Source organism: Canis aureus, chromosome 21 (assembly GCF_053574225.1).
Source record: "Canis aureus isolate CA01 chromosome 21, VMU_Caureus_v.1.0, whole genome shotgun sequence".
Lineage (NCBI taxonomy): Eukaryota > Metazoa > Chordata > Mammalia > Carnivora > Canidae > Canis > Canis aureus.
The window spans coordinates 14988705-15013088 of NC_135631.1; the positions used below are offsets into that span (position 1 = coordinate 14988705).

The window sequence follows — 24384 nt, forward strand, 5'->3', positions numbered from 1 at the left end:
CTGAAAAGTCTCTTCATTTTACTTAGGTTAAAAGCTAAAAGCTTTATAATTACTAAAAATTAAGTAGCTATTTGCCCTGTTATTATTTGGATCTCCTCACTTATGACTAAACCCCCAATGACTCCTCTGGTTACTCTGGCACCTCTCTGTTCCTCTTACTGGCCAGTTATGTTCTTGCTGTAGGGACTTTATATAGGTTACTCTGTCAGCCCGGAATACTTTCTTTCAGTCATCTGCGTGACCAACTCTTTATGTTCATAGATAAGAAGAAACTATATTTTCACCTTACTGTTCTTAGACTTGGGTAAGCAAAGCTTCTGTTCTTGACTTCACACTTGGAAATATCTTCTGTGAAGTTTTCTAGAGTCTCCAGTGTCTGGGCTTGGGCAGTGCCTTTTGGTGGGGTAATCCAGCCTGAACCTGATTCCATGGGTCTCATCCTTCCTCCTTTGGGGAGCTCTTTGACTCTTTATGTTACTCATGGGTTCAACCAGATGCCTTAGAAACACTGCACCTATAAAGTATCCCAGGTTCTATGCCCAGGATGTTGGTTCCAGGAGGGCAGTATGTCAAGCAGGAGGCATTATTCCAACATACCATGTTTCTGGAGAGAACACAAGATATGGGTTCTGGATATGGACAGGAAGACAGAGGCTTAGGGGATGAATCTTTCTGTGCTCTAATCAGACAATAAGCAACCAAGTACCTCTTCTCTACCTGCAATTCTAGAACTCCAGCAGTAATTCACTATATCTCATCCTGAGAGTTTACCTAGGTAGAGGTCCGATAAAAATATTTGGCTGGCTCTTCCCACCTTAGATGAGGCCCCAATTTTAGAGACACCAACTTCTGTGATGAATTAATAACAGTCCAAAAGAATGATAAAGCATATTTGTGTGGAAATCGATCAACCAAATCTAAAATTTGTATGTACGTGTAGCTATGTTTGAACAGTTGTGGCAATAAAAACAATGTGAGGGACATAGAGACAGGGGAGTGAATTTTCTACATATCAGAGCCTACCATAAAACTCTGCCTTGTAAACATTTTGCTGTAGACTTGTTAATAAAAAAAACTCTAAAGGACAGAAGAAATGGCCCAGAAATTAACCCATATATCTTTGGAAATTTGGGATGAATTTTGTAATTTAATAAATAATGAAGATATAATTTTAAATCTATGGGTAGAATGGTTTATTGGATCAATTCTGGAAGAGTAAATATACCATCCCTCCATTTCATACATATCTTTGTGCCTGTCTGTCTTCTTTCTTTTTTGATTTGTAAAGTTTTTTTTAAAGCTTCATCTTATATTTGCATAAATAACGTGCTTGTTATATTATGTGTCCCATCCTATCTTCACACTATTATTTCAGCATTATCCCACTCATTTCCTCTAATGGGATCAAATAATAAAGGTTTAAGCAAAGCAGGGCATGGAACAAAGTAGAAGATACCAAGTGTGGTTCAAAGTAGGAACCAGGGTTCCAGGATTAATTGCTGGAGTCCTGCTGTTGAGTCATTTGTTTAAAAGACCATCTCCTCCAGGAGTGTGGTCCTGGTCAGATGGTTCTTCTGGTTGGGAAAACTCTACAAAATATCAATTAAAAGAAAATAACACCTGTCCCTTAATAGTATGGGTGAATAGCACCTCCCCCAACACCACAGGTGAAGGTGCTTCTGCATATTTACTTTTTTTTTTGACAAATCACTTCAATTCTGCTTCTATTTGTCAAATGTGAATAGGCATAAAAATCAGTAGGATACAAGAATGTATAGAGCAAAACATTCCTTGGTATGGACTTTCTCTAAAGGGACCTCATGGGCTAAGTCCAACTTTCTCCCAAGCTTCAATCCCAGGTCTACCTTCCTTCAGAGGAAGCAGACTTGTCATTCCTTCTCTTTAAAAAAATGGAAAGAGAAAAATTCCTTTAATCTCTAAAAGTTGTATTTTTAGTTTTAAAGTCATGGCATATTTAGCTTAAGTAATCAGGGAGGAAAAAGAAGAGTTTGGATTAGTCCACACATCTTTGCACATTATTCATAAAATGTGTTAATCTTTAACAAGCACCTGTTGCTACTCTAATCTTAGCATACTACAGGTCCTTGTGGATTGGTGGTGTGCTTTATTCCGAACCCAGCTTTGGTATTTAGTAAGGACACAGGCATTGTGCTCTAATCTTGCACAGAGATATTGTATTCCATCCCAGTGCACACAATTTTCTATTCCTGAAAAGGAAGGCAATGGAAAGCATCTTCAATGGAAACCCAGGAGAATTTGAAAAAAAGAAAAAAAAAAAGCTAATTGGTTGGAGACATAAAAGTTTTGCAAATACTTGAACAAATCAAACCACAGATAACTGTGTCTTGAAAAATCATACTTACTGGAAATTTCCAAACACTGAGGAGAACTGAGAAGCAATTCTACAGGTTCATGACCTCTCAGAGAAACTTCTTTAAATTCCAGTTGGAAATCAAGGAAGAAACTTTTACTTATTTATTTGTTTTTCCCTGAGACAATGCTGAAGATTGTGCTTGAAAATCAGTGGAGGACATTCTCTACCTCATCTGCTAGAGATGCTCTTTCTCTCTCTCTTACAGGTAGAATTAAGACTTGGAAACATGTTTCACGTTTTGGGCAGCCATTGAATGGACTTTCCTCCATACAGCATAGGAAATTGTCATCACCAGAATTTTCAAGAAACTGAAAAATGGTGAGATTTATGATTTATATTTTTGCATTTTCAGAGAGGATTTTAAAGTGTGATGTAGTACTTAAAGGTATGGGTGTTGTGGTACAAACTACCAAGTTTAATGCAAGCGTGGGTCTATCACTTAACTGTTGTAGACTTGGGCTGGCTACATAACATTTTTGGCCCCAAATCTTCATTTCTAGTGTAGATTATATATTAAAAAGCTAAAAGGATTTGGAAACAAAATAATGCATGTTCACAGGACAGCACTTGACATATAATATGTGCTCAATAAATAGTAGCTGTTAGAATGCAAACGTTTTTGGAGGGTTAGGAGTATCTATTACTTAAAATCTAATGAATTTAGAACTTTCTTTAGTTTTTCATCTTCAGGTTAAATCCAAATGACTATTTAATGCAACAAGTACCTATTTTGGTCCTAGACATCTAATTGTATTTTATTTATTCTTTCTAATTATGTTCTCATTTATCATTCATCCTCTAAGGCTGTCAGAATATGACATTTTAGTTTAAAAGGTAGACTTTTTTTGAGGCTGTAAGAAACACTGAGATAAGTGCAGGCAAATTTAAGTGCTGTTAACTATTTGCAGAGTTATATCTAATACAGAGCTCTATAGTCCTACAACAAATGCCTGAAAAATGGCACAGAGAAATACATTTCACAGGGTAAGCAAGTGTCTTATTCAAGTCATGGGGCAGAGGCTTCTGATTTTAAATACATCTACTTATTCTCTAAGCGCCTTTGATAGAAAAAATAACATTAGATTTCTGCCTCAGAATCTTTCAATATTTAAATAGCTGAAGCTCTGACTGCTTTAGTGCTAGTTGTTGTAGTTTGTCTCTCTTAAAGTGAGCTAAATAACTGGACAACAGGAGAAAAGAAAGCTCAGGCATCCACCAGGTAGGATACAGGTGGAAAGAGAGAAAGTTTTTTATTTTTGTTTTTTCTAATTCCACAAAGAGTAAGAGTATAAAATAGTAAGAGTATAAAACATTTAGGGGAATCAGCAGAGCAATATTGAAAAGAGAGAAAAGGATCTGAAATCTAAAGAGAACATATTTCCCAGATTATAGGGAAAGGAATATGCTTAATTAGACAAAGAATAAATATTTTTATTGCTGAAATAAATATTAATCCTGGATCAAAAATACAGTAGATTTTAGGAGTTTGGGGAGAATAATTGAGAATTGAGTTTTAAACTATTCTTTTAATTTACAATAACTATATGTATTTAAAAAATACATGAAAATATGACTGATATGCACATATAGGTACCTAAAACTGTATCTTACATTTACTGTTTGAAATATAATTACAAAATACTACTTATAATGATGACCTTACAATTAATTCCTCTTATAGTTTTAAATATATACTTCAAAGTTGAAACAGGAATTTCTATTATTTTCAGAATGATGAGTTCCCAGGATCACAGCCCAAGAGATGGTCCATAGTCTAATTTATGGCCATGTGGGTCCCTGAGCAATCTCTGGTGCACCCCCAGCATGTTAAAGAGTATGGCTATCAAGAAAGGATAGACCTGGAAATCTTTGGGAAAGTTTGGGCCCATGATACACCTATTTATGAAAAGTTTATAATAGTTTAACCTTTTTAGTTTAAGAATCTATGTCATGTTACCATGTTAGTTCCACCTACACAAATTAATTTTACTGGACGGTTAATAAAATTGTCTTCAAGCCCTATCTTTTTCCGAACTGTTAAATTGATGGAAAATGATGGTATTAGGGATTTTAAATCATATTTTTAGGGGTGTCTGGGTGGTGCAGTGGGTTAAGCATCAGACTCTTGCTTTTGGCTCAGGTGGTGATCTCAATGGTTCGAGATCAAGCCCTGCCTTGGGTTCCACACTCAGCATTGAGTCTGCTTGGGATTCTCTCTCCCTCCCTCTGCCTCTGCCCCTCCTGCTCATGCTCTCTCTCAAATAAATACATAAACCCTTAAAAAAACCTTAGTTTTTAATTTCAAATTTCATATAGTTATGTCTAGATACTTATTGAAAATAAGTCTATTACTTTTATATGCTCACTTCTTGATTCTGAAATTATATTAAAATGTATAAATGGGCAGAGTTATTATAGTTTTTTGTTTTTCTCATTTCAGATATTGTAAAAATGCTTCACCGTTCATGTCCTCACATTATTAATTAGTGTTTCACTGAAAGCATCATGTGCTATCAATCTTTAGTAGTCTGATTTACAGAAGTATCCTCCTATTGTTGACTATGTTAGATATTTCTAAATTTTCACTATTATAAATGACATCATCTTCCATTATGAAAAATTACACCACCCTATTTCACTTTTAGAATAATTTTTAGGGTGGAAGTTACTATTATGAGGAATATAAATATGTTTATCATTCTGGAAATACTTGCAAAAATATTTTTCAAATGATTACATGAATGAAGCAGTTTCACTGCAATTTTAGAATTAATATATTTTTTAAAACCATGATGTTAAAACATATATTTTATCTTATGATGGATTAAAATTTCCAGCTTACTTTTTGTGTATAGATGCTGCTTAAAAATAATGCTGATATTAATATTTTACATCTTCCTTTTGAATTATACATTAAAAACACCTTCATAATAACTGTCTTATCTGTTGTGGACCAGCAGCTTGAACAAGTGTTATTGTATCTATTTTATGGGAGAGGATGCTGAGGCTTAGTGGTTTCTTCAAAGACACAAGCCTAGTAAGCAATGAAGCTGTAATTGCCAACTTTTTGACAGCAGAAACTGATATAATGAAAGATTATATTATTTTTAATTAACTTCATATTTTGGAGTAATTTTAGATTGACAGAAAATGTGAACAGATAGTATAGAGAGTTCTTATAATCCCCTCACTTAGTTTTCCAAATATTATCATTACATTTTATCATAAGTCAAAACTATGAAATGAACATTAATATATTACTCTTAATGAAACATCAGTTTTTATTCATATTTCACTGATTTTTCCACTATAGTCCTTCTAATGTTCTAGAATCCAATTCACTAAGACACATTGTAGTTGGGACAACTATCTTTTAAGTGACTTAAAGTCAAAAACCTCGTGATCATAAACTATGAAGACAGTGCACTCTCCATTGTCAAAGTTTTAACACTAATTGTGGAAATTCCTTTTATATGAAAAAAGGTTGATTTAATTTTATATATAAGAAGCATTTTAATTTTAAAATGGTATTACTCTTAGAAACTCCTAGGTAAGGGAAGTGGAGAGCCTAAGAATTCTGTAATTATTAGATAAGTTTAAAGCATCCCCTTCTATCTCCTTACCCAAATTTGTTTTTTCTTCATACAATGAAGCAATCTGAAAAAGAAATGGGCACAACAATTTATTTAGGGATTATTAAAGTTATTTAAAAGTGTTGTACACTTAATGCCATATCTGCACTAACTAAAAAAATTACCTTTGTGAATAAAAAGATACTTATCAGCCTTGGTTGTGGTAAAGAAGGTATTAGGAATAATTGGGTCTGGGGGCTTGTTTTCACTATTTATTGTGAATTTTTCCTGTGATTCTAAATGCATAACTGTTTTTATGTGTCTTGCTTTATCTGATTATCACAAGAACCCTACTAATAGGCATTTTTATTATACTCAGTGGCAGAAGTAGAATCAGAAGCTTGAGTATTTTAAGTGACTCTTTATAGCACATAATATAACTAAGTAGAAAGAACTGGTCTGTGTGAATCTGAAACTGGTTTTCTTCCTCATTTCTTTTCTGCTTTGATCCTAGGATAAACTGATCACTGCTGGATCATATATTCTTAACTTTTAAACAACCTTATAGGGTTGTTTGATACTCTTGTCTTCTTGGTGACAACTTGTAGCCAGATATAAAGTTCACAGGGACTGTTTAGTAATGTCTAGTACCTTGGAAACATAATGGAAATGGTTAAAGTAAGAGACAATAAATATTAGCACACATGGTTGTATATTTGTTAGTTTTTTTAGCACTGTAAACTGTTTTGGGTAGCTCTAAGTGGTGTTCATAAAAATAAGCTTATTTTTAATTTTCCCAGTAATCCCCATTATTCTTTTATTCACTTGTTTAATCAGCATAGGTTATATGTATACATACACACATTTGTTATTGGATGAATGAATTTCTTCTGTATGTGCCGGGGGGGACATAATCATTCTTAGGAGCTGTGTCTTATTATGGAAAATGAAGTCAAAAGTTGAAGTAATTATCTGGATGACTCATGGAAAAGCTTTCTGTGGGTGAGATGTCTGGAATTTTAAGTGAGAGAATTGTAACTACAATTGGTAAAGTCTTCTTATCCTAAGCAACATTTTCACATTTTCCAATTTGACCCACATCACAATCCTATGAGATGAGCAGGTAGGCTATGTATGAGTATCCCTATTTACCATAAAGTCATATTCATTAGAAGCAGATATACCTTGGTAAGTTGTGCTTAATCAGATTGGGCAACTGTATATAATTAATTAACACGTAATTAATAACGCCCCAGGACTCTGGCAATATTCACCATACTGTTACAATTCATTACTTGTATGATTGTTGCCAATTTGAATCTGTAAGTAATTGGGTCATTACCCTCTGATTCTTTACTCATTTGTTTGTGTTCTTCATCAAAGGGCCTCATTTAAACACTAACATGGGGGTCAGAAGGTTTGAACCTCTATAGGTGGAAAGAGAATTGAAAGGCCACTCTGCTCTGCATTCTTTCTAGAAAAAGAAAGTTCTTGTTCCTTTCTGTTGACACAGTGGGAAGGACTTGGGTGTTAGAGCCCGAGTTTCTATTAAAATCTCAGATCTAGCATCTGTTGTTAACCTTATCTTTGTATGCACAAATTTCCTACCAGTAAAATAGGAATAAGACCTAACATGGATTGTTTCTTGGGCCCTAGGCTCTGAACAATTGTTTTTCTTGTTTATTTGACTTAGTCATCATGGTAACATTCTGATACAGGTATTTTTTCTAAACTTTGGTTCTTATTTTAAAATGATAAAGGAAAAAAAAAAACTAAAAGAACAAAACCCAACTCAATACATGCATATTTGTTCTGTGTTCACAAGGAGTTTTCCCACGTATCTTTCTCTTTTATAAGGAATGAATGAACTCATCTTAAAGGCCAAGTTCATTTCAGATGTTTAAAGAAATATTTGGGGAGTAGCCATGATTTGCAAGTGCCTATTAACCTGAATGTTATTTCTTCTTCTGTTTGCAGATTTGTCAGACTCCTAGCAGGGATGGCACGCAAGACCCCCCTGATTCCATTCGGTGCTCAAGGTGGACATAAGGATGCCATTGTCAGGCTCCTTTCCTCAGAACCCTTTTCAATAATACAGTCCAGGAAGCCACTGCTAAGCGACCAGAGTTGGCAATTGAGATAAACTATTTCTCCACATGTGGATACCTCCGTTCCCCCTTATTGGAGCTCTGGCTATTTTTTCAAGTGTTTAATAATACTTTTTCTCCTCATCAATTCTGCTAGCCTCCCACTACCACCTTCAACAAATTTTGAATTTTGTGTTGTTAGTGATGCCAGAAACAGAGAAGATAATTTTTCACATGGACATACCAACTTCTTAATGACTACTACTGTATCACTTTACACTGGTCTGAGACAAATTTTTCTTTCTTATAACTGTAGAATCTACATGTTCCTTCTGGCAGCTTTGAGCTTTTCCTTGGAAATCATGCAAAACCAAAGCTTTGTAACTGAGTTTGTTCTCCTGGGGCTTTCACAGAATCCTAATGTTCAGAAAATAGTATTTGTTGTGTTTTTGTTTGGCTACATTGCAACTGTTGGGGGCAACTTGCTAATTGTGGTGACCATCAGCAGCAGCCCAGCACTCTTGGGGTCTCCCATGTACTTCTTCTTGGCTTTTCTGTCCTTCCTGGATGCTTGCTTCTCCACTGTCATTGCCCCCAAGATGATTGTGGACTCCCTTTATGAGAGGAAAACAATCTCTTTTGGAGGTTGTATGACTCAACTCTTTGCTGAGCACTTCTTTGCTGGGGTTGAAGTGATTGTCCTCACAGCCATGGCCTATGACCGCTATGTGGCCATCTGTAAACCCTTACACTACACAACTATCATGAACTGGAGGCTCTGTAGCATTCTGATGGGCATAGCCTGGATGGGGGGTTTTCTGCATTCCATGATACAAATTCTCTTTACTTTCCAGCTGCCTTTCTGTGGCCCCAATGTCATTGATCACTTCATGTGTGATTTGTACCCATTACTGGAGCTTGCCTGCACTGACACTCACATCTTTGGCCTTTTAGTGGTCGCCAACAGTGGGTCTATCTGCATCATAATCTTCTCTTTGTTGCTTGTCTCATATGTTGTCATCTTGCTCTCTCTGAGAACCCACAGTCCTGAGGGGCAGCGGAAAGCTCTCTCCACCTGCGGATCTCACATTGCTATTGTGGTTTTGTTCTTTGTCCCTTGCATATTTGTGTATGCACGACCTCCATCTGCTTTCTCCTTTGACAAAATGGTGGCTATATTTTATACCATTCTAACTCCTTTACTCAATCCTTTGATTTACACTTTCAGGAATAAGGAAATGAAAAATGCCATAAAGAAAGTGTGGAGCAGAGTAATGATGGTTTGTAGTGACAAATAAAACATTAAAGTTTAAAAAATTGTAAAGAGTAAAAAAGCCAAATTTTCTAGACAAGACCTTTGTGTATTCGGGCCTCTTTGATAGGAGCTAATATAATGCCAAAAAAAAAAAAAGCAGTAATATGGGGCTAGGAAAAATATTTTCACACTTATATCACTTTATCAACTCTGATTTCATAACTCAGTACTTTCACAGTAAATTAAAAAGAGTTGGATATTATCCTTAATTAAATTTTAAAATAAAAAAAGTTTCAAAAGAGAAATTACACATCAGACCTTTTGCCACTCATTCCATGCTTTGGTAAACCTTTGTAGAGGAATGACAAAAATATCTTAAAGATTTGAAACAGAGACTTAAGCTATTTCAAGTGAAAAGAAGCTTATACATAAGGCACTGTTCTCCATGATTGATGAAGACAACAGCCAGGACTCAGGAGTGGAAGAGCTCAGAGCATTCTCAGAACCTGAGCTATAGGTATCCCTGTACCATATCACCATGTTCTGAAAAGCAGCAGCTCACACCTTGAATTTCATGACCCCACTTTCCCATCTATTCTTTTTTTTTTTCCTATCTATTCTTTATTTACTTTTCTTGGAAAGAAGTTATTACTTTCTGACATGCTTATATAATTTATTTACATTTAGTTATTTATGTATTTATTTATGTATTTATTTATGTATTTATGTATGTATGTATGTATGTATGTATGTATTTATTTATTTATATCAGTGTCCTCTCAAGGACTATAAGCTAGCTCTGGGTGAGGTAGGAAATTTTTATTTCTCTTTTTGGTTCATGATGTAACGTTAGTGTCTAGAAGAGCTTGATATAAGAGTTCAATAAATCTGTTGAATAAGTGAATAAATGAGATATCACATATTCACATTTAAATCTATATTTAACATTAACACATTAAAGTGTCAAGTTGAGCAAAAGAATGTAGTTATTGCTGTTATTAGATCTTGATGATAATGATAATTCTTGACATACACAGAATATTTAAAATGAATTCTACATTCTTGTGAATTTCCCCATATCTAAAATCTAAATATAATATATAAGTATTCAAATAGAAAATAAAGCCATTGTTCTTTATGCACTTTTTTATTACTCACTCTTTATCCCTGCTTCCATTCCCTACAAGAGTAAGTCTTTCTCTCAGTGATCTGACTTTTATTTATAAAGTATTTCTGATCCCAATAAAATCACCTATTGCCTCAAATTTGCATTTTGTTAGTTGGGTTTATCTAGCCAGAGTTTCTGAATTATTTGTTGGAAAACTTACCTTAGTTTAGTAAGACACAAATTTAAATGAGCAGTGTTTAAATCAGGGCCCTGATTCATCCTAAGATGAAAACAGAGGTAGCTCAAACTAGTACAAACTTCAGTTGGTATTTGTTCTATTTCCACAGTTTTGTGATGGAATGAACATAGTCAAGTGCATTCAGGAAATCTTGGCATTGCTTTGACAGAACTGGAACCCAGATATCATCCAGTCCTTAGGTCTACAAGAAAGTTAATGAGCACTAAGGGTCAGTTGACTTAGATATTGAAGAATGCTCAAGAGATCATTGACTTAGCTTCCTTCCTTTGGCCACTTCAGGATCTCCTTGGCAACTACCCTCTGCAAAATTTTCCCACCAGAACTGGAGAGCTTAATCATTCCTTCAAATATAAGGAATTCATTTAGGGCTTTTTAACTGGGAAGTTTAATACAGGGGCTCATTCAATGGCTGTTCTTGTTTCCCAGTCCAAGAAATCTTATGACATTACTGTGCATATCATATGAACATAAGAGGGATTTAGACTCATACTTAAGAGACGTGGATTCTAGGCTCAGTTCTGTTACTAATTAGCTGTGTGACCTTCGTGAGTTATTTTACTTCTCTGGTTCTCAATTCCTCATGTGTAAGTAGGATTAATAAAAACACATGAATATTTCTTCTGTGCTTTTTCTGAGCCAGGGATTCATTCTTTTTCCTAAGTTTTAAGGTTTACAGAAAATTTAAAAGGTAGGTCTTCATATTCCCATTTAATTGATGAGGAAGCTGGGATTCTAAGACTTTAAGTGACACACTGAAAACTTTTTTTCAGGATTCTTTCAGTCCATTTGTAGTAAAAAGCCATGTGTGGGGGTGTGATTTTTCTTTTAGACATTTCTGTCAGACCTCAGGGCTTGATGGCTACTACTAGACCTTTTAGCAAGAATGCAAAGCATTGTGCAATCCTTTGTAGTAGCATCTTATCTCCATTCCTGTTTTCACTTTCTGTCCTTCCCCTGTACCCCATGTGGTTTACTTCATCCTCATTGAAAGTGTCTAGTGGACAGTGACACAACTGGTAGGTGATTCTGAGTGCTGGGTAGTAACATGATTTGCCATGTGAAAAGTAACTTTTAATGCAATCTATACCATCTTTAATAGCTTATAATCATTCTCAAGCAACTTTCTCTCTGGCAAGTGGAAGGGCATGTATCTTTTTTAAAAAATATTTATTTATTTGAGACAGAGACAAGAGAGAACAAGCAGAAGGAGGAGCAGAGGCTGATGCCCAAGGAGATACTATGGAGTGCAGAACCTGATGCAGGGCTGGATCTTATGACCCTGACCTGAGCCAAAATCAAGAGTCAGAGGCTTAATTGATAGAGCTACCCAGGTCCCCCCAAAAGGGCATGTATCTGTAAAAATAAAAATAAAATACAGAAGATATGTATTAAAAAATATTTCCCTGTCCTTTTTCCCATCTTTCTCTCTACATTGACTTAGAAACATAGATAATATTCGAAGTGGGAGAACTGACATTAATCTTAAAAGTAAACAATTGGGGCACCTGGGTGGCTCAGTCAGTTGAGTTTCTGATTCTTGATTTTGGCTCAGGTCATGATTTCAGGGTCATGAGATTGAGCCCTGTGTAGGACTCCATGCTGGGTGTGAAGCCTGCTTGAAGTTCTCTCTCTCCTACCACCTGTGCCCCTCCTTTCCACAGCTCATATGCTCTCTTTCTCTCTAAAAATATAAAAGAAATAAAGAAAACAAAGAGAGAAAGAAAGAAATGATTATTACCAGTTGACTTTTCCTAAGAGAAAAATTGGAAATTAAGGAAATTGTGAAACTTGCTTAATGTCACATAGCAGATAATGGTGGGACCAGGGCTCACGCGCTTCATCTATGTGATCCTTTAACTGATGTCAACAATTTCCAAACTTTTAGAAGAGATGGGCTTAAGCAAAGCCTATAGAGAAGTGAACATACTTTCTTCACCTGCAGTTCAGTGAGTTGAAGCTAACTAATTGGCCCCAAAGCATGTGTTTGCCCTTGGACCATCTGAACGAGGTAGCTCATTGGACATCCTTTGGGACTGGGTTGGGCGTAATGGTTTTCCTGGAGTTCTTGAGGCTAGAAGCCTACCTTAGGCATATGCAAACTTGTGTGGGAATTGCCATAAATATACAATGCCATTAGAAGAAAAGTTACCTCATATGTTTTCCAAAAGAGCAACTCTGGGAAGAGAGGTGGCTTCAGAGGCATTTCTCTCTCAGAATGCAGGAATAAGCTTCATCTATAAAGTTCTGAGAAACTGAATTAAGAAACTTCTCTTCTTTATGACCCTCTCCTCTGCTCCAATCTAAACCTTGTTGTTTTTGTGTAACCTAGTGCTTATGGGGAGGAAGTGTGATGTTTGGCCACATGCAGAGTCTGCTTTCTCCATAAACTTTCTACACCACATAACCTCTTGTGATAAAAAACATTGATAAATATCAATGAAGTATAGTTTGCATATTTTATCCAGGCTTCATATGATTCACCTTCTAAGTAAATTGAAGTTGAAGATATGAAAAAATTTATTATATTGAAAGTCATCTGTTTCCTCATTAAACAAAGAGGTAAGTTTTTCAGCCTATCTGAAATAATTTCTTCATTTTACCTCTTCAAGACTGATCTGATGGAATCTATACTCAGAGTATCTTATAACATATGATGAAGTTATTGGACAGTAATTTCCACCCATGAAGGATTGAGGTGATCTAGGGTTCCCAAGCCTTTCCTGCCCTCTGCACAATCTTTACTACCTTTCAAATAATCTCCGCTTAATGTAGGGGTGGGATGGAGCAATAAACTGCACCATGGCATTGAGGCCAACTTAGCAAAAGTTTCTATCTTGGGGGGTCCCTAATTTGAAAGTTATAGGTCAGTGGTGATGCTTCGAGGATAGGGTATAAGATAGGAGTGCACTTTGTATACACTTGGGTTTTTAAGACCTTTGGTAACTCCTTGCTCATGACCCAAAACTGCAACTTCTGTCTGGTTTTGGTGGGTCAGGAAAAAAGAAGCTGAACTCTGATGAAAACTTGGATCAAATGACGCTCTCCAATGTTTTTTACTTACTTCCCTCTATATGTCTTTTGTGTCTTATCCTCTGACTGTTCTTTCCGTGCTCACTCTCCTCTGACTGTTCTTTCCCTGGTGTCTGCTCACTCTCTCCTCTCCCCTGCTTTGACCATATTCTGTCTTTGCCCTGTCTTCCTCTTCGCTATTATTCATTTGGGTATCTAGTTTTCCTTTTACCTCACCATGCAGTTTGCAGAACCTGATTTTTGGAGTCAGGACAGGGAATTAAGGTATCAGTTGGCATCCTTCTCTGATGGCTCAGGATTTGTCTTGGTAGTATCTCACTTTAGTTCTAGCCTGACTGTATGGTACTCGTGGAAACTTTCTGTATCACAGCTGAAACTCTGCACATAGATTTCTCTGCACATAAAACAAAGGGCCATACCTACCTTGCAAGAAAATGTGCTGGTAAAATGAAATAACAAAAAAGTGGAATATTGTTTGAATTATAAGATTATAGAATAAGAATAATATATAATCTAGGACTGACTTATTCAAATGTGTGTATATATATATATATATAACCTATTATATATATACATATATAATAAAGTACATATTCATATAGAATGTAGAGGCAGGAGTCTTTTGACCTGGGAAAACCAAGGGAAGACTATAGGTACTAATATAATTTTTGAACTGTAAAATTTCAACAGGTAAAAGTAAAAATTAAGGATTAAGGAAGAGGAAAAGCATGCTCTATTACCATGATGGCCCACAAAATCAGAGAGATAAGACAGCCTGGGAGTGTGAGGAAATGAGGACTGAATTCAGTGATAGAACTCTGAGTGGTAGTGTTGATCTCACACAATGCATACATCTTGTAAATGCTACTTTCTTGTCTTAATGTTCCCAAATCTTTTTGCTTATTTAAGATAATACTGGAGGGTATTATGCTGAGTAAAATAAGTCAATCAGAGAAAGACAATTACCATATGGTTTCACTCATATGTGGAATATATGAAACAGCATAGAGGATCATGGGGAAGGGAATGGGAAATCATCAGAGAGGAAGACAAACCATGAGAGACTTTTAACTATAGGAAACAAACAGGGTTGCTGGAGGGATGTAGGCAGGGAGATGGGATAATTGGGTGATGGGCATTAAGGAGGGCATGTGATGTGAGGACCACTGGGTGTTATATGCAACTGATGAAACTAATGATGTACTATAAGTTGGCTAGTTGAAGTTAAATAAAAACAAAAAAAAAAATAGAACTATATCACCTGGTTTTCATAGCTGTCCATTATCCATCCTCAAATTTCTTTGTTACAATCTTTTTTTATAATAAATTTATTTTTTGTTGGTGTTCAATTTGCCAACATACAGAATAACACCCAGTGCTCATCCCGTCAAGTGCCCCCCTCAGTGCCCATCACCCAGTCACCCCCACCCCCCGCCCTCCTCCTCTTCCACCACCCCTAGTTCGTTTCCCAGAGTTAGGAGTCTTTATGTTCTGTCTTCCTTTCTGATATTTCCTACCCATTCCTTCTCCCTTCCCTTCTCTTCCCTTTCACTATTATTTATATTCCCCAAATGAATGAGAACATATAATGTTTGTCCTTCTCTGATTGACTCATTTCACTCAGTATAATACCCTCCAGTTCCATCCACGTTGAAGCAAATGGTGGGTATTTGTCATTTCTAATGGCTGAGTAATATTTCATTCTATGCATAAACTACATCTTCTTTATCCATTCATCTTTCGATGGACACCGAGGCTCTTTCCACAGTTTGGCTATTGTGGACATTGCTGCTATAAACATCGGGGTGCAGGTGTCCCGGCATTACAATCTTTTAATTTAATAAGATTGTAGTTTCTATGGAGATCATCTCTATAATAACCTGAAGCAATGCATACTTCTTCCTTTATGATATTTTACTGATTCTTCTCACCTAAATGCTCCTCTCTTCAGAGCCAAGAGTTCCCTCCCTTTTGTTTTCATCCCTTTTTAGGAATCTAGTGGGTTTTTAAAAGATATTTATTATTATTATTTTTTATTATTATTATTATTATTATTATTATTATTATTATCTGAAAGAGAGAAAATGAATGGGGAAGGGGCAGAGGGTGATAATATCCAACCAGACCCCTACTGAGATTGGAGCCCTTTGAGGGGCTTGATCCCAAGACCCATGAGATCCAGGACCTGAACCAAAACCTACTCAGAAGCTTAATCAACTGAGCCACCCAGGCACCCCAAGAATCTGTTTCAAAACAAAGTAATCATTAATTTCTTTTATTTTCTATAGCTATCAGAGATCATTGGAACTGCCAACCAGAGCTTGTAGTTATAACATCTCTAGTTTATCATACTGCACTAATATTATTTTACCTGGGTGGCAAATAAATTTTTAGTTTTATTTAGATGTATAACTGTATTAGGGCTAAATGGATTATTTGAATTAGTAATTTTTGAAATATATGTTTTACTTAGAGAAAGCCAGTATAAACTTATGGAATACTTGAGTTTCAGAGGACTGTATTAGAAATCCCAGTTTAACACATTTAAAGCCCTTACTTCACTTCTTTTTCATTTTTGAAACTTCACTTATCAGTCAATTCATGATCAAGGAATTTTGGACTTTTTTTGGACTTTTGGAACCAAAATTCACTTGCTATTATCATACAGAGTTGTATGCAATTCTTACGTAGTTAATGATCTTCTATAGAAGTGTGTTATCCCTTCAACTTGGTTGTAAAGATGTTGAGGACTTATTTTTATGCCCCATTACATAGATTATAGATATGAATATGTACTTAGTACATATTGGTGACTGATTTGATATTGTTATTAATTCATTGAAGGATTGGTGATTTATCAGAAAGAGTTTCTCAAAACTCATACTAAAATAAGTTCTAGATCATTTGATGTCAATATTCAAAGGTACAAAAATATTGTAGGACAGAATAATTGTAGTTGTTGTAGGACAGATAAATTGTAGTAATTTCCTAAATTTAAGCAATAGAAGGTAAAATTATGGCCACCATGAACCTGAATTTGGGTAAATAATTTTTTCTTAAAGCATAATCCAACCAAGATACTGAAGAGATCAGGAATAATAGGTGGAAACTGTGTCCAAATCAAGAAATGTGTGTGTTTTTAAGATTTTATTTATTTATTCATGAGAGACACAGAGACCTAGTCAGAGGGAGAAGCAGGCTCCCCACAGGGAGCCCGATGTGGGTTTCGATTCCAGGACCCCAGGAGCAGGACTTGGGCCAAAAGCACATGCTCAACCACTGAGCCACTCAGGCACCCAAGAAATGTGTTTTTTTTTGAGACAGTTTCCAAGAGTGTATGTTTTAAAATTATGTAAGGATATTATTTTTCAGTAATTGAGCTGCATATACATTTTACACACACATATATATATATTATACATATAGGTATATACTTAGTAAAGTATCTATTAGAATGTCTAACTGTGAGAATCCCTGGGTGGCTCAGCAGTTTGGCCCCTGCCTTTGGCCCATGGCGTGATCCTGGAGTCCCGGGATTGAGTCCGACGTCGGGCTCCTTGCGTGGAGCCTGCTTCTCCCTCTGCCTGTGTCTCTGCCTCTGTGTGTGTGTGTGTGTGTGTGTGTGTGTGTGTGTGTGTGTCTCAGGAATAAATGAATAAAATCTTTTTTAAAAAAAGAATGTATAATTGTCAAATGAAGGAAAAGCTTCAAGACATTAAAGTGACCTGATCAAGATTATATAGCAAAGTCATTAATTCTCAGAACTTGGCAGAGCTCATGATCACTTGAGAGCTCTTTTTACACCTCAAAATCTTGGTCCATGTAGGAAGATCTTCACTTAATACTTATAGTTAAAGCATGAACATCAGCATTAAAAAAAAACCAAGTTTCCTAAGTGATTATAACACATGAAAAATTGAGAACCATTGATTTATGTGTTGATAGAAGTATAAAAGCGCAATTCTGAATCCAAGTCTACCACTACTACCAAGTTACTATTTCCCCAATTTTCTCTGCAGGTGAATAATTTCTCGGCTCTGTTTTTCTACATTCACTGTAACGATGGAGTTGAATAGCAGTGTGAATGAGTTCATTCTGTTTGGGTTAACACAGGATGTTTTAAAGGAGAAAGTCGTACTTGTGGTCTTTGTGTTTCTATACCTTGCAACTCTGTTGGCAAATTTACTGATTGTTATAACCATAAGATACAGCCAGACACTTGGGAGCCCCATGTACTTCTTCCTTTTCTACTTATCCTTTGCTGATGCCTGCTTCTCAACAACCACTGCTCCTAGGTTGATAGTAGATTCTGTATCTAAGAAGAAAGTTATCTCCTACAATGAGTGCATGACTCAGATTTTTGCATTTCACTTCTTTGGGTGCATGGAGATCTTGGTGCTTGTCCTCATGTCCTTGGATCGCTATGTGGCCATTTGTAAGCCTCTGAGGTATACAACTATCATGAGCCGGCGTGTCTGTGGTACACTGGTGAATCTAGCCTGGGTGGTGTCTTGTATCCATTCTTCTGCACAGATTTTCCTGGCTTTGAAGTTACCATTCTGTGGACCTAATGTTATTGATCATTATTTCTGTGATATGCCACCTTTGTTGAAGCTTTCATGCATGGACACTCATGCAACCAATTTACTCATAGTTTTTAATAGCGGGGCTATCTGCACAGTAAGTTTCATGGTCCTGCTTACCTCTTATATTTTCATCTTACATTCTTTGAATAACCAGAGTGCAGAAGGAAGAAAGAAAGCCCTCTCTACCTGCACATCCCACATTATTGTTGTCATCTTATTTTTTGTTCCTTGTATATTCACATATACTCGCCCTGTAACTTCATTTCCAGCGGACAAGATGGTGGCTGTGTTTTACACTATTGTGACACCCTTGCTCAATCCTCTAATTTACACGCTGAGAAATGCAGAAGTGAAAAATGCCATGAGGAAGCTATGGTGCAACAAACTCTGACTTGAGATTGGAAAACACAGAGGACAGCAATTTTTAATTCTGTAATAATTTAAATAAAATTGGAATAAGAGAAAATGTTTTCATCCCAATGTGGACAATAGAATCCTTTCCCAGTAGGACATTTGGAGACATAGGCAGAATGGTCACAGAGGACAGAACCATCTTATTTTAAGTCAATCTCACAGAGTGCCAAAACATCAAATACAGTAGTATCTGTGAGAGGATAAGCCCACTCCTCCCTTCTGCTGTCTGTACAGCAGCTTGTGAGCCAGATTCTGTTGTATCTATAGCTTTATCTTCATTCTTTGTACATTATTCTGGTTTTCACTTCTCTTTCCCATGTTTCTGACCTGGGTTGGAAAACTGGCCCCTACTTTTGACAGATCAGTTTTGACAGTAATACATTTGGATCTTATCTTTTCTGGCTCAACAGTGAATAGCTCAATGTCACTATAAGAAACTGATGATCTCATAGGAGCATACATATCAACAAATTAAGCTTCTTTTTGGTACTTGTCTTCCCTTTGTAGCATCTTTAAAAAATGGCCTTTTTTTTTTTGCCTCTTCAACATATACAAGGAGATAACTCATGAACCTCTATTCAAATAGTATAAATCTAGTTATAACAAATACATTCATTGTATTACTACATAATTTCTACATACTTTAACATCTTTTTTCTTTGTTCATTGTATTTATTTGTCATTATTTGTTCATATTCTTAGATTCACATATATTTGTAATGGTGTCCATGGGCATTTTCCTAACTGTTGATTGGTGAATTGGTGACAATTTTATACAATTCTGAGAGTTATATTATAAAAATCAACACTCATTGATAAAATCATACATATGTAAAAAGCAATGACTGACAAAGAACAGAGCTAATGTTATAATATTTCATCCCAAAAGGGAAGACACAAGGAAATGTTTCACTGACTAGTGGATAAGATTGCTTGGTTGCCTAGCATGGCATATTTGCTTCTGGGTTTGGAGAAAAGTTTCAGGCTATGGCTTCTTGAATTCTACCTTTATTAAACAAACTTGAATGGTAATTTGGCTTCTTTTAGAGATTTTCCTCCTTGGAGAGAAAAGTATTGACCAGTGAGTGGAATAAACGCTTTGGTGTTTTGGTTTATATTTTTCATGTATTTCATTAGATTTACATTGTAGTTCAGGTACTGTTAACTAATGAGTATGGACAACAGCAGCCAGTCCCTGTGAAAGTGGGCAATGAGTCTGTGAGAATAAATATAATCAAGAATATTTTCCTACGGATCCGATGACAAGCCTGAAGTGTAGCAGATGATCTAAAGCCACTCTGAGAGACTGCATAAATATGCCGCCTTGAGGATAAAAGTTTGGAAGATTTATTTAAAGCTCCTCTCCTGTACTGGAAAAATCTCTCAAAGCACAAATCCTAGAGGGGAGCCTGAGTAGCTCAGTTGGTTAAGTGTCTGACTCTTGGTTTCTGCTCAGATTATGATCTCATGGGTTGTGAGATCAAGCACCATGTCAGACTCCATGTTCAGAGGGGAGTCCGCTTGAAGATTATCTCCCTCTGCCCTTCCCCCCACTCACACTCTAAAATAAATAAATATCTTTGTGCATGATGTAAGAAAATGGTCCAGTTTCACTCTTTTGTGTGTGGCTGTCCAATTTTCCCAACACCATTCATATACAAAGATAAACTCAAAGTGGTTGAAAGATCTATATGTGAGACAAGAATCCATCAAAATTCTGGAGGAGGACACAGGCAACAGCTTTTATGAACTTGGGCACAGCAACTTCTTGCAAGATACATCTATGAAGGCAAGGAAAACAAAAGCAAAAATGAACTATTGAGACTTCATTAAGATATAAAGCTTCTGCACAGCGAAGGAAACAATCAACAAAACTAAAAGACAACCCACAGAATGGGAGAAGATATTTGCTAGCGACATATCAGATAAAGGGCTAACGTCCAAGATCTATTAAGAACTTATCAAACTCAACACCCAAGAAACAAACAATCCAATTATGAAATGGGCAGAAGACATTAACAGACATTTCTCCAAAGAAAGCATATACATGGACAACTAGCACATGGAAAAATGTGCCATATCACTTGCGATCAGGGAAATACAAATCAAAACCACAATGAGATACCTCTTCACACCAGTGAGAATGGCTAAAATTAACAAGATAGGAAACAACAAATGTTGGAGAGTATGTGGAGAAAGGAGAACCCTCTTGCACTGTTGGTGGGAATGCAAACTGGCGCAGCTACTCTGGAAAACAGTGTGGAGGTTTCTCAAGAAGTTAAAAAATAGAGCTACCCTAGGACTCAGCAGTTGTACTACTGGATATTTACCCCAAAGATACTGATGTAGTGAAATTCTGGGACATCTGCATCCCAGTGTTCATAGCAGCAATGTTCATAATATCCAAACTGTGAAAGGAGCCACGGTGTCCTTCAACAGACGAATGGATACGGAAAATGTGGTCTATATATATGACGGAATATTACTCAGCCATTAGAAATGACGAATACCCACCATTTGCTTCTACATGGATGGAACTACGTATTATGCTGAGTGAAATAAGTCAATCAGAGGACAATCATAATATGGTTTCACTCATACATGGAATATAAGAAATAGAGAAAGGGATCACAAGGGAAAGGAGGGGAACTGAGTGGGAAAAATTAGAGAGGGAGACAAACCATGAGAGACTTCTAACTCTTGGAAACAAACAAAGGGTTGCAGAAAGGGAAGTGGGTGAGGCGATGGGGTAACTGGGTGATGGGCACTGAGGAGGGAACTTGATGGGATGACCACTGGGTGTTATGCTATATATTGGCAAATTGAATTTAAATGAAAAGTGTAAAAAAATAAATAATTTTTTTTTTAAAAGTACAAATCCTGTAGATGATGAGGGAGGAATTTCTCGATTGGTAACATAAAGCATCAATAAGCTACTTGCCTTGCTACCTTTGCCACATATTTAGCTTGGCTATTAATTGCTGTAGTTTAGTATTGCTATAGAAAGAGAGGGAAAGGAAAGAGAAGAGGAGAAAGAAGTGGTAATGGAGATGATATTATGGAGAGAAATCTTTTCACCTTGAGTTTTAGGAACCTCTGCTAAAGGAGTGTTTATGGAAGGTCATTGATGATCAGGAAGCTCTTTTTTCTCTTTTTCTATAAATTCTGATTAGCTGAGATTTCTCTGAAAATGCATGTATTTAGAACAGTAAAGCTCAGAGGAAAATTTCATTTCATAAGTTACATTAAAAGTAAAATAAAATAAGGGGGTCTTGTGGCTTTAAATACCATCTCTATGCTGATGACTTCTGCATTTATATTTTCAACCCAGACCTCCCACTTGAATGCCAGACTTGTATACTCAACTACTGGCTTGATACTTTCCTTTATATATCTAAAAGATATCTTTATATTTAATGACTGATTTTTCCCCTTCAAAACTAAGTTTGTTTATTTATTTATATTTAAGATTTTATTCATTTATTCATGAGAGATACAAAGAGAAAGGCAGAGACACAGGCAGAGGAAGAAGCAGGTTCTCTGTGGGGATCCCAGTGCAAGACTTGATCCCAGGACCTGAGATCATGCCCTGAGCCAAAGACAGATGCTCAACTACTGTTCCACTCAGGGCCCCACAAAAGAAATTTAATAAGGAAAAATACTTTCAACATACTGGAAACCTGTGTGTGTATAAATTAACAATAATATTAGAAATTTTTAAATAAATAGATAGGCACTATTTGAAAGGACAGTTATATAAACTTAACATAGAGTTCTCAAGGTGAAACAATTTGAAATCTGATTTTTAAAAAATCTAGTAAAGATGATTAGCCTAAAGTGTTTTTTTCAGTTATATTTTTTGTTTTTGATATGTGTCAAATGTTCTATTTGATTCTTTCTAGGCAACAAGGACATCTTGTGAGAATAACTTGACTAGATAATTTATTTTCAGGGTAGGCTTGCAAAGCACGTTAAAAATGCAGAGAATTCAGACCACTTAAACTGTACATGACTTCACCTGGAAGAAGGTCATTGAAGGCATAATTAAACAATCATGGTAAAAACTGCCTTCCAGAAAAGCAAGATTCCTGAAACACCTAAGCCTGTGCTGCTTCACATTTAAATAAAGAAGCATAATTCTACTATGGTAGTGATAACTTTTAAATGTTAGCTATTTCAGAAGTCAGCAAAGATTATGAAATCCAGAATGATTGTACTGAAGTCTTGAGTCAAGTTGAGCAAAACTAGGCTGATGTAGTTTAGTGCAAGCTGTGACCCTGTGGCTGAGTTCGTGGCATGGTATCTGCTCAGTCTTCAACTACTTGTTGCTTCAAGGTGCCACAGGAATGTCCTTTCTTTGGTATTGTATAAATTGCACATTTACATTCAGAGTGTAAATCACATATTTCATTACTGCTATGTTTTGCTATCAAATCTGGTGAAATGCCATCATGAGACAGTTACGTTGGGAAACTTTCCCATGGCACAGGTGTTCAGTTTGGAGCTCAGAGGAATAGTATGGCTTAATCTTCACATTTCCAAGAGCAGCAGACAACAATATCCTCTCATCACTCCATGTGTACACAATATGAGGCTACATCTACCTGTGATTGTAGCATGCCTTCGGTCAGTACTTTATATTTATTATTTATTTATTTATTTATTTATTTATTTATTTATTTATTATTTTTAAAGATTTTATTTATATATTCACAAAAGACACAGAGACAGAGGCAGAGACATAGGCAGAGGGAGGAAAAGCAGGTTCCATGGAGAGAGCCTGATGTGAAACTCAGTCCCAGGACTCCAGAATCATGCCCTGAGCCAAAGGCAGACACTCATCCACTGAGCCACCCAGGTGTTCCTTTTTAAAAAAATATTTTATGTATTTATTTGACAGAGAAAGAGAGAGCACAAGCAGGGGGGATAGGCAGATAGAGGGGGGTGTATATAGACACCACACTAAGTAGGGAGCCCAATGCAAGGTTCATTCCCAGGACTCAGGGATCATGACCTGAGCTAAAGGCAGACATTTAACAAACCGAACCACCCAGGTGCCCCTCAGTCAGTACATTTTTATTTGATTTTAAAGAAATGGTTCTTTAGACTTTGGTTGTTCAGTTTTGCATAACTTTTAAAAAATATTTTATTTATTTATTCATGAGAGACACAGAGAGAGAGAGAGAGAGAGGCAGAGACACAGGCAGAGGGAGAAGCAGGCTCCATGCAGGGAGCCCAATGTGGAACTCGATCCCAGGATTCTGGAGTCACGCCCTGTGCCAAAGGCAGATGCTCAACCTGCTGAGCCACCCAGGTATCCCAAACTTTTTTTTTTTTTTTTTCAGTTGGCTCCATACCCCAGCATGGAGCCCAATAAGGAGCTTGAACTCACAACCCTTCGATCAAGACCTGAACTGAGATAAAAAGTCAGCCACTTAACCAACTGAAATACCCAGGCAGCCCTAAAGAACTTTTTAAATTTCTATAATTCAGGCAGCCCGGGTGGCTCAGCAGTTAAGCGCCACCTTCAGCCCAAGGCCTGATCCTGGAGATCTGGGATCAAGTCCCACTTCGGGCTCCCTGCATGGAGCCTGCTTCTCCCTCTGCCTGTGTCTCTGCCTCTCTCTGTGTGTGTTTCTTGTGAATAAATAAATTAAAAAAATAAATTTCCATAATTC

General features: G+C 36.4%; 2 protein-coding genes across 2 annotated transcripts; both read left to right on the forward strand.

Annotated features, from left to right (window-relative positions):
• The first annotated feature begins 8220 nt into the window (after positions 1–8220).
• Positions 8221–9352, forward strand: LOC144293260 (olfactory receptor 4C15-like). The gene has a single exon (XM_077864348.1). It carries the CDS (start codon positions 8309–8311, stop codon positions 9350–9352), a length of 1044 nt encoding a protein of 347 aa, XP_077720474.1. The 5' UTR covers positions 8221–8308.
• Positions 9353–17768: 8416 nt separating this feature from the next.
• Positions 17769–18683, forward strand: LOC144293262 (olfactory receptor 4C11-like). Its single transcript, XM_077864349.1, has one exon. It carries the CDS (start codon positions 17769–17771, stop codon positions 18681–18683), a length of 915 nt encoding a protein of 304 aa, XP_077720475.1.
• Positions 18684–24384: the final 5701 nt, after the last annotated feature.

Bases quoted from the DNA above. Each gene is read 5' to 3' on its own strand.
- LOC144293260 (XM_077864348.1), top strand. From the start codon at position 8,309: ATGACTACTACTGTATCACTTTACACTGGTCTGAGACAAATTTTTCTT.
- LOC144293262 (XM_077864349.1), top strand. From the start codon at position 17,769: ATGGAGTTGAATAGCAGTGTGAATGAGTTCATTCTGTTTGGGTTAACA.